Below are 11,152 nucleotides of genomic sequence, written 5' to 3'. Positions count from 1 at the left end.
TGTGCTTTGTTCTTTGATGAAAAACTGGATTTTTAGTCATGGTGATTGATGAGGTGTCACACAGAAGTGGTGTGGCATCAACCTGCAATTCCCCAAAGTCTTTGAGTATGAATCTTAGCCATATGGCTTGAGATGTTGCCTCTGAGGCACTCACATACTCTGCCTCAGCTGTGGACAGTGCAACACTTTGTTGTTTCACTGATGCCCAAGAGAAAACCCCTGAACCAAAAGTGAATGCATAACCTGATGTGCTTCTGCAATCATCTTCACTGCCACCCTAGTCACTATCACAAAATCCTATTAGGATAGTTGATTTCCCCATTTCATACTTGATTCCATAGTCAAGTGTCCTTTGCACATATCTCAACACTCTCTGAGCAGTTCCCATGTGAAGAACCCCAAAGAAAAGAAAATGGCTAACATGCATATCCAGTTGCTTTGAAAACGAGTTCAGTGACCTCAAACATCAGAGGCTTAAGTGGTGTTCCAACTTATAACAAATGTTAATTAAAAACATAATCATTTCTGTTTTGTTAGAAAAGATTTAACTAATTAATACTCTACTTGTAAAGAACACTTCGACATTACAAACGAATCACTTTAGAATATATGTCAACCTGTGATTTGTAGTGTTTTATTCAATTTAAGACGAGAACAGAGTAATAGTACACATTCACACAAGGATATACAATATACAGTACAAGTGCCACATTATTAATTAACTACACCATAAGAACAAGAAACATATCAACTGAATTCTACCCAATCTTAAACCATAACAAGAAACAGGTCTTCCCCAATCCTCCGTTAATTTTTTTTCTTAATTTTAAGAAAATTTCATGGGGACAAGGTTGAGAGGAGTTCTCTTAGCAACGGTGAGGGAAAGGGAGCCACTGGCTTCTTCCATGTCAAGATCTTCCTCCTTCATTCCATCAGGCAATTTCCAATCGAACCAGTAGAGAAGATTTGCAAGTCCAAGCTCCACTGTTGTCGTTCCCATATAGATTCCAGGGCAAACTCTTCGACCAGCTCCAAACGGCAAAAACTCAAAATGTTGTCCTTTGTAATCGACAGAGCTTCCGTCAAACCGTTCTGGGATAAATTTTCCGGGGTCCCTCCAAACCTCAGGGTCGCGTGCGATTGCCCAGTCATTGATATAAATTGTTGTTTTTGGTTCAATATTATAACCTTGGATTTTGCAATGGGAGATGGTTTCTCTTGGAAGGAGCATTGGAGCTGGAGGATGCAGTCTTAGGGTTTCTTTGATTACCATCTTGAGGTATTGAAGCTGATCTGTATCAGTTTCTGTGATTTTTCCTTTGTTTCCAATGCATTTTCTGACTTCTTCTTGTGCTTTCTTCATCAATTTAGGGTTCTTAGCTAGCTCTGCCATCGCCCACACCATTGTTATTGCACCTGTGTCTATTCCACCTAAAAATAGATTCTGATTCACAATTGCAACATCATAGTCAGAAAAATAATTGAAAAACGAAGTAGAAAAATGATGCATAAAAAACTAATTGATGAATTTTGCACTACTTTTCTCTGTGTGCATACCATGTTTACTTTTGTTCCTTTATTCTTATTTGATTTCTTCAACTCAACTATCAGAAAGAAAAAAATAGTGTACAAGTCAAAAAAAAAAAAAAGGAAATCACACCCCTCAACAGAATGGGACATGAACTAAATTTTTTCCTTTCCTTTTTTCACAAAACTGGACAAATAATTTTTTGGGGTTATAAAAGAATAACTTTTACTGTTTTCTAAATGGGCACTAATTAAGGAGTCACTTAGCACTAAAGTTTAATGATATTTTTCTTTACTTATATGTGAGAAGTCTTAGGTTCAATTCTCGCTAACGCCAAATTTGAACCATATAATTGCTAGTCTATTGTTAGGCTCGGCCTACTCCCTCACTTCCTTGTAGATAATATGGTTCGTTCAAAAAAATAAAAAGGCACCAAGGGGAAAGGGTTCAAACTTTTGTCTGCATATAAAATAATTCTCAAACAAATAACAAATTAACACAAAATTAATAACCACAAGAGGTTCTTTTAAGAGATTAATTACCAAGAGGACTGCCTTGATGTTGTTGTGGCCAAGATGAGAAGCTCCAAACTCACTTTGCTCCTTCACTATCTTAAGCAGAACGTCAACTATATCTTCATGAGCTTGTTCGTCGTCAACTCTCCTCCCAGGTTTCAGATGATCATCAATCACCTGCTGGAAAAAACCATCCAACTCCTTGGAAATCCTATCGAACTCCTTGTGCACACCGGAAACCTTATCGATAACCCACCCCATCCAAGACGGAAAGCAGTCAGCCCCGGACATCCCTCCGAGCATGGCCTCAGTATCCTGAATCAACTCATCAATATTTTTAGCATGCTCAAATTTACTCCCTTGGAAACTTGTCCCGTACGCAATCCTAAAAATAATACTAGCCGTGAGAGCAAACAACTTTTCCGTGAGATCAACAGGAGCACCAGAAGATGAAGAGGCAGATATTGAATGGACCATTTCATCTACTTCTTCTTCCCTGATTGACCTGTATGACTGGACCCTCTTCACGCTGAAAAGCTCGAGCACGCATATTTTTCTTATCTCTCTCCAGTAATCGCCATAGGGAGAAAAGGCCATGTCAAGATAGTTGTACGTGAGCCTGCGGGCTCCGGCCGAGGAGGGTCTGCTGCAGCAGTGGAGGTCGTTGGTTTTTAATGCATCTTTGGCTGCTTCGGCGGAAGAGATGACGAGGGTGGGGACACGGCCGAGGTGGAGGAGCATGACTGGTCCGTACTTTATGGAGAGTTGGTGGAGAGATTGGTGAGGTGGGGTGCCGAGTTGATGCAAGTTGCCTATGAGGGGGAGCTTGGGGGGGCTTGGTGGGAGGGTCTTTTGCTGTGGGTTCTTATAGACATTTTTCCTCTTTTGGAGTAGAAGAAATAGAGGGAGAAGAAGGAGAAATGGAAGGCATATGAGCAAGGAGGTGATGATAGCCATTGGAGGTTCTATCAATGATATTTTTTTTTTTTTTTTGAGATTTTGTCCATCATATATAAAGCTCTGGTGATCTTAATATCTAGCTATAAGCGACTTTGGAAACAAACGACGAAGTAGTATTTCAACATCGATGAAAATTATCACTCATGTAAATTGTCGTAGGCAAGGTTTTAAAAGACACTAGGCGTTAGTCAGACGGTGGGCTGGGATCTAGCGCTTCGACGGCTAGGTAGGGTCTTGGCGGGCACCTAGGCGGACTAGGCAGATTTAATTAAATTTATTATATTTCGTGGAAATAAGTGTTTGTTTATACTCAAAATATATATAATTTCATCATAACCTATAAAATAGAATGACAAATATATTATGAGCTATTGGAACATAATGAAAACATAGGGAACAAGCATATAATGCGCGTTCATTTAGGTATTCAGCAAATCTCTTACAATTTATTGAAAAAAAATAAAATGCAAAATGAAAGTTATCTAGTTTCTGTCTAAGTGTGCGGATGCCTAGGCGATCTAGATGGGCGCCTCAGTAGGTCTAGGCGCCCTTTCTTAACTTTCGAAAGCCTAAATATTAATCAGGGCGGTGGCCAGCCGCCTAATGCCTAGGCGGGGCCTAGGCGACGCTAGGTGGGGATTTTTAGAACAGTGGTCGTGGGTAACAATTTGTAAGGGCCTTAAAGTTCAATGCCCTTTTTAATTTGTTTAGTTTTAGAGGACAATTATTATTTTTAATTTTTTTAAACAAACAATATTATCTACACTAAGAAGAGGGGGAGAGGGGCTTAGCCTGATAGTGGGCTAGCAATAATATAGTTCAAATTCACCTTTGATGAGAATCAAACCTAAGACCTCTCACTTACAAGTAAAGAGGAATACAATTAGACCGTAGTACTGAGTGTTTATAAATCATCTTCTACTGAGCTAACTAAATACGGAAAGACAAGTGGACTTTTACCATAATGGTGAAAATGTGTTAAGTCTTTGCATGATAGTGTGGGTTTAAATCCCATAAATGACTAATCTAACATTTAATCTAACCAAATTTATCGTTTGACAAAACAAAAAATACGAAAAGAAAGAAACAAGTGATAAAACTTTTATGTCTATCACAAATCCTCTGATATTGAACTTCATGAGTAGTCATAGTTTCATTTGAAACAACCTTAATTTGCAAAGATAATAAATGGCCTTCGTTATCATGAAAGGACGGTTTGGTACTGGTTTAATTTAGCAGTTTAAGTACTGGTTTGGTACTAAGGTACTTTTATAAAAAGTGGGTATAAAAAAAAGTTGAGCTCAAAAAGGTATTTGGTAAACACTTAAAAACAACTTATTTTCATAGTTTTGGGTGAAAAAAAAAACTGAAAACATGAAGCAGCAAAAATGAGCTTATTCTCACAACACAGCAAAAACAGTTTTTTTTCAAAACACATCAATACCAAACAAAATCCTTCGATTAATTAAATTTATGTGGAAAAATCTCCAGAAATAAGAAAACACATATGGGTGACACATCTATCTTTTTCTCTCCTTTTCTCTCTCATTCTATTGTTATATATAAGCGCAAACAACTTTTTAGTTATGTCTCTAGCCCTCTAGATTTTATTTTGACTAACTTATGATAGTACCGATATTGATCGGTCGATGGATAGCAATTCATATCCTTCAATTAATTAGATTCATGTGGAGAAATCTCAAAAAAAAAAAAAAAAAAAAAAACTCACAACAGATGCAAGATACATCTCTCTTCCTCTCTCTCAACCATATTGTTTCATATGGGCGCAAACTACATTTTATTTATGTATGTAGTCTACTGGATCTTGTTTTGACAAACTCATGATAGCATTCATATTGATCGGTTAATGGATAAGCATTATGCATGCTGCTGGCGCAAACAACTTTCTATATATGTTTATAGTCCAGTGAATCTTGTTTTGACAAACTCATGATAATGCTCTTATATATTGATCGGTTACTAGATAAGCATTATGCATGTTACTAGCGCAAACAACTTTTTATTTATATTTGTAGTCTATTGAATCTTGTTTTGACAAACTCATGATAGTATTCCTATATATTGATGGGTTGATGGATAAGCATTATGCGTGCTGCTGGTGCAAACAATTTTTTATTTATGTCTCCATTCCACTGAATCATGTTTTGACAAACGCAAAATAATATCTTAATCGGTTAATGGATAAGCATTATGCATACGGTTGGGGCAAACAACTTTCTATTTATGTATGTAGTATGCTAGATTTTATTTTGACAAGCTCATGATAGTACTCTCAACGATTGATTGATGGTTAAGCATTATGCATGCTAATGGGCACAAACAACTTTCTATTTTGTGTCTCCAATTCCCTGAATCAATTCTGTTTTAACAAACTCATAATATTACTCTTATTAATATGTATATGGATAAGGATTATACATGCGCGGCCAGGAAGAAAAATCCGGCAAATATATACCAGCCAACTTATCAGGCAGCTAACAGAACTCCCTGTGCTTTCATGGAATGAAAGTTGAAACCTATCCATCATATATGAGCATTCAATCAAAAACTTCATGCCAGTGTTAGCTGCAACGGTTCCAATTAATGTAACATGTCACAGATAATACAAAAGAGAGATTTGGAGTTTTATAAAGTTAGTAATTAGGTCGGCCAATAAAATTATGAATCCATTGGCGGGTTATTCCATTAGGTACCGTTTGGTACGTGGGATGGGACGGAACGGAGTGGGACGAGACGTTCCGTCCCACGTTTGGTGAGCCTAAAACGGATGGAATGCGCTGTTCCACGGAACGAGTTTTGGGTGAATTTTCGTTCCGCCTCACCCTCCTGGAACCAGTGGCGAAGCTACGTAGGAGCGAAGGGGGGCGTTCGCCCCTCCGCTCGCCGGAAAACAAAGGCAGGAGCGACCTTTGAACCCCCCTAGTTCGGCCGGAAACTGGGGAGCCCCTGGTTCTGAAACCAGAAACAGATAGCTCTCGGGGAAGACGACCGGGAGGGATTTTTTTAAAATTTTAAAATCCAGGCCAAAACGACGTCGTTTTGGGCCTGGTAAAAAAAAAAAAAAAAATTTGGTAAACGACGTCGTTTTGGTTGAATGAAAAAAAAAATAATATAAACGGGGGACCACTGGTCCCCATCCATCCCCATCTCAATCCCCATTCTATTTCAAATTCCTTAACCCTATTCCCCATATCCCATCCCGTCAGTCTCCCCACCCCACCTTTTCCCCCCTTTTCCCCACCCCACACGACAAAACCTTCTGTCCTGTAGCAAATTTCACTTTCCATTGGCCGACACATCAGTCTGCAACTGCAAGCACATCTGCACAGCCACTCCAAATTCCAATTAAGGTAAAAAAATTAATTTATTTCAAACCCTAATTGATTATTGAATATAAATTTTTGTTTAATTGATGTAGGATTATAGGGTTATACATTATAATTATATGGTTATTGATTATAGATTATTCATATGAATGCTATGATTATTGATATTTTTTTTTTTGAAGTACATAAAAGAGGACTGATACATTATATATACATTAACATAATGAACCCCAATTCAACTAACTAAAACCCTCATTCAAATGCATTGTTGGTACTTATTAATTACATTCGTAGTCTACATACTCTACTGTAGAATAAAAATTGATTATTCATATGATATGATTGTTGGTACTGATTAATTAAATTCGTAGTTTACTCTAGGACTAAGAGTCTAAGATATATTTGTTTTTCTTTCGTTATACAGTTACGTAATGGAACGATATTATAAGAAACAGTGCTTAAATCCTTCTCCAAATATTCCGGATAGTCCTCCTCTTCCTTCAAATATTCCGGGTAGTCCTCCTCCTTCTTCTAGTATTCCGAGTAGTGCACAACAAAGTGAGATTACTGAGTTGGATGAAATATTAGCTAATCTTCCGGCAGACCCTGGACTGAGATGTCGAATGCTTGATTATCCACTCAATTGTCGTGAAGCAATTCGTAGATACTACCTTCAAAAGGAACCTTGTCAACCTAAGTCTCACATCATGCCAAGGAAAGCTAGCGACAATCGATGTTTTATTACAGGTTGGTTTGATAATTTTAAGTGGTTGGAGTATAGTATAGTAAAAGATGCTGCATTTTTCCGTTATTGCTATCTTTTTAAATGTGATTTTGATAAAGCGGGTGGTAGTGGAAGTGATGTCTTCACTACAAAAGGGTTTACAAATTGGAGGAAAGGACCCGAAAATTTTCGAGTCTACGAGGGAGGTGTTGGAAGTCTTCATAATAAAGCTATGCAACAAGCTAAAGACTTGATGACCCAAAAACAACACATTGAAACATTTGTGATCAAGCAAACTGATGAAGCTCGCGTTAATTATCACACTTTACTAAGTGGAGCACTTGATTGCACAAGATGGTTGTTGCGACAAGGTTTGGCTTTTCGTGGGCACGATGAATCTTTGAAATCGAGCAATAGGGGTAATTATATAGAGCTTATGCAATTTCTTGCCGATCATAATGAGAAAGTTAGAAAGGTTGTGTTTGAGAATGCTCCCAAGAATCTCAAGTATACTTCTTCCGATATTCAAAAGGATCTTGTTCGTGCTTGTGTTATTGAAACTATTAATGCAATCACTAAAGATATGGAAGGTAAATTTGTTTCTCTTTTGGTTGATGGATCACGTGATGCTTCCAATAAAGAGCAAATGGCGGTGGTATTGCGTTATGTGAACAAAAAAGGAGAAGCAATTGAAAAGTTTTTTGGTGTTCAACATGTCTCCTCTACAACTAGTAGCTCACTTGAAGAGGCTATTGAGAGATTGTTTGCTACAACAAATTTGAGTATGTCCAAGTTACGAGGACAAGGCTATGATGGAGCTAGTAATATGAGAGGTGAGTTAAATGGTCTTAAAACAAAGATTTTGAACAAATACCCTCAAGCATTTTATATTCATTGTTTTGCACACCAACTCCAACTAGCTCTTGTATTTGTGGCAAAGGAAAATGAGGATGTTGCCAATTTCTTCATCAATGCTAATAGATTGGTGAATCTTATTGGATCTTCGTGCAAGCGTTGTGATGCATTGAGAGAGAAACAACAAGAACAAATTCAAAAAGCTCTTTATCTTGGTAATCTTGAAACGAGTGAAGGGTTAAATCAAGAAAGTAGCCTCATGCGTCCATGTGATACACGGTGGAACTCGCATTATGGTACTATAGTTAATATTATTGTTATGTTTGAAGCCGTGGTGGAGGTGGTTGAATGGATTAAAAGTGATCGCAATCAAGATAATCTCGGTGAAGCTACTGGGTTATTCAAAGACATACAAACTTTTGATTTTGTGTTTCACCTTTTCTTGATGAGACTTATATTGGGAATTACAAATGAGTTATCACAAGCATTGCAAAAGAAAGATCAAGATATTGTGAATGCGATGGCGTTAGTGGAAGTATGCAAGCAAAGACTACAATCCTTGAGAGATGATGACTTTGGGGACTTGTTGCATGATGTAGAAAAGTTTTGTGAGAAGCATGATATTGTCATTCCTAACATGGAGGATTTGCATTTCGTACCTGGAAAATCAAGGCGTAAAGCTCCAAAAATCACAAACTTCCATTACTATCGTGTAGACCTCTATTTTCAAGTCCTTGATATGCAACTAAAGGAATTGAATGATCGCTTCAATGAGGTAAACACCGAGTTGCTTCTTTGTATGGCATGTTTGAGTCCAGTGAATAATTTTGCATCTTTTGACAAAGAAAAAATTGTTCGTTTAGCCCAACTTTATCCTCAAGATTTTGATCGTATGGACCTCATGAATCTTCTAATTCAACTTGACAATTACATTCAAGATATGAAGATGCATAGTGAGTTTTCATCATTGAGAGGAATCAGTGATCTTGCAAAAGAGTTAGTGAAGACTAAGAGGTGTGAAAGCTATATGTTAGTGTATAAGCTTCTTACATTGGCTTTGATGTTACCGGTTGCAACCGCTTCGGTGGAGAGAGCTTTTTCTGCTATGAAGATTGTGAAAACACCATTGCGTAATAAAATGGGAGATCAATGGTTGAGTGATAGCATGGTTGTTTACATTGAGAGAGATGTATTTGCTTTTATTGATAATGAGCCTATTATGCGACGTTTTCATGACATGAAACCTCGTCGACAACAATTGTAATTTGTTTTTATTGATTAATTATCGAAGACATTATTATATACAAAGATTTAGTTGTTGCTAATTTTTTTTAACCTTGCACTGTTTTAAATTCGCCCCTCCTCCCGAGAAATCCTGGCTTCACCACTGCCTGGAACGACTCGTTCCACATCCGTAGAACACAAAATTATAACATCTCGGTTTCCTTCTTCTTCCTCCTTGTTTCCATCTGAGGGCATCTTTACTCCCTCTCCGTTCCGTCTCGTCCTGTCCCGTCCCGTTTCTTCCCATCCCGTCTGTGTACCAAACGATACCTTATTGCTTGTGGAAGGAGGAAGGCAAGTGGCCCGACAAAAAAATAAATAAAAAAATTGGGGTCCGCCAGGCAGGCACACTCGGCCTTCTCTAAAAATTATAAAAAAAAATTTAAAAAAAAATCCATGTGGACCCATGTGTCGTCCAGTCATTGTCCACATGAGCGTTACGTCACATTTAACGGGAGACTTAACAGTTTGACTAACGGATGTATGAGACTGTCCCAAATTTTACACTTTAAGTATGATTCTAGGACGAAAAAATACTTGATATACTAAATGTTGAAAACCACGAAACATGAGGGTAATAAACAGAGATTTACCCTAAAAAATATATATTTATGAATAGTAATCGTCATCACCCTTGCCTTTCCACTTTTCAAATAGGTGAATTTGCACAAAGATAATTACTTTTCAAATAGGTGAATTAGGGTGTTTGTATATATTTGATAGGATAATACTTGGTATTTTTTAACCGAAACGTTCCTGCCAAGAACATGATCAACGATCATGATCCGGCCTTGCTTGTTTTTTTCTTTAATTGTTTTCTAGATCACGCTAGGTAGTCAAAGATATCAATTCCGGTGATGAAACTTGAAGCCATAGACTCCGATATTGGTGGGTAGAAAAATTCTAGGAAGAGCATATATGCACGTCAGTTGGACACTCAAGTCAAACATGCACAAAGATAATTACTTTTCAAATAGGTGAATTAGGGTGTTTGTATATATTTGATAGGATAATACTTGGTATTTTTTAACCGAAACGTTCCTGCCAAGAACATGATCAACGATCATGATCCGGCCTTGCTTGTCTTTTTCTTTAATTGTTTTCTAGATCACGCTAGGTAGTCAAAGATATCAATTCCGGTGATGAAACTTGAAGCCATAGACTCCGATATATGCACGTCAGTTGGACACTCAAGTCAAACATGCATACCACAGAAAAATCCAGAGACTTGTTAACCTTTTCGTGCTAATTAAGCTAGACCAAAGGTCATCAAGTCTGATTTTCATTAAAAAACAAAGTCAATTTACCGCTTTCTTCTTACATTTTATAGCTTTATTTTATTTTATTTTTAACAACCGATATTATCTTCATTAAGGAGGAGGGGGATGAGTTAGTAATAATGTGGTTTAAATTCGTCTTTGGCGAGAATCGAACCTAAGACCAATTACTTACAAGTGAAGAGAAATATCACTAAACCGTAATAAGTGACATTTTATAGCCTTTTCTTATCTAAACAAATATAAAATGAAGCGTGCATGATTATTAGTTGTTATGTATCTATATTATCTATTAATAAAATTTTCTTTGTAAAAAATGTCTAGATTGCAATGCATTAAGATGCCATGTCCAATAATAAATGTGTTCCTGGTGGGTCTAGCTATCGTAAGTGTTCTAGTGTAAGCAACAGCGATTTCACGATTTTAAACTCGAGGGGTCCCAATAATAAAGGTCAAAAAAATTATAGATAAAAATAAATTTAAAAGTTAAATTATAATACATTTCATTCATAAATTATACGCATAACAACATTATAAGCTATAAATTCTAATTTGCTTCCACGACGAGGTTTCATAGTCTGAAAATGTTCCATGATAGCTTCACTACCAATATATGAAAAAACATATCTCTCAACGTAAACAACTAAGTGTCGCTCAACAAT

The 11,152-nt window shown here is 37.1% G+C and overlaps 2 protein-coding genes across 2 annotated transcripts; one reads left to right on the top strand and one right to left on the bottom strand.

The window, feature by feature from the left end:
* Positions 1-584: 584 nt before the first annotated feature.
* Positions 585-3,057, bottom strand: LOC103430668 (cytochrome P450 71B26-like). The gene is made up of 2 exons (XM_008368821.4): positions 2,071-3,057; positions 585-1,444 (listed from the first exon to the last, which is right to left on the bottom strand). Exons 1-2 carry the CDS (start codon positions 2,998-3,000, stop codon positions 827-829), a joined length of 1,548 nt encoding a protein of 515 aa, XP_008367043.2. The 5' UTR covers positions 3,001-3,057; the 3' UTR covers positions 585-826.
* Positions 3,058-6,781: 3,724 nt separating this feature from the next.
* Positions 6,782-10,045, top strand: LOC103430728 (uncharacterized). The gene is made up of 3 exons (XM_070811237.1): positions 6,782-8,603; positions 8,748-8,943; positions 10,036-10,045. The coding sequence occupies exons 1-3, from the start codon at positions 6,782-6,784 to the stop codon at positions 10,043-10,045; spliced, it is 2,028 nt and encodes a 675-aa protein (XP_070667338.1).
* The last annotated feature ends 1,107 nt before the right edge of the window (positions 10,046-11,152 follow it).

The sequence above is a fragment of the Malus domestica genome, chromosome 13 (genome assembly GCF_042453785.1).
Source record: "Malus domestica chromosome 13, GDT2T_hap1".
Taxonomy (NCBI): domain Eukaryota; kingdom Viridiplantae; phylum Streptophyta; class Magnoliopsida; order Rosales; family Rosaceae; genus Malus; species Malus domestica.
The sequence above is the reverse complement of the archived record's forward strand: the minus strand, read 5'-3'. Positions and strand labels throughout refer to the sequence as shown.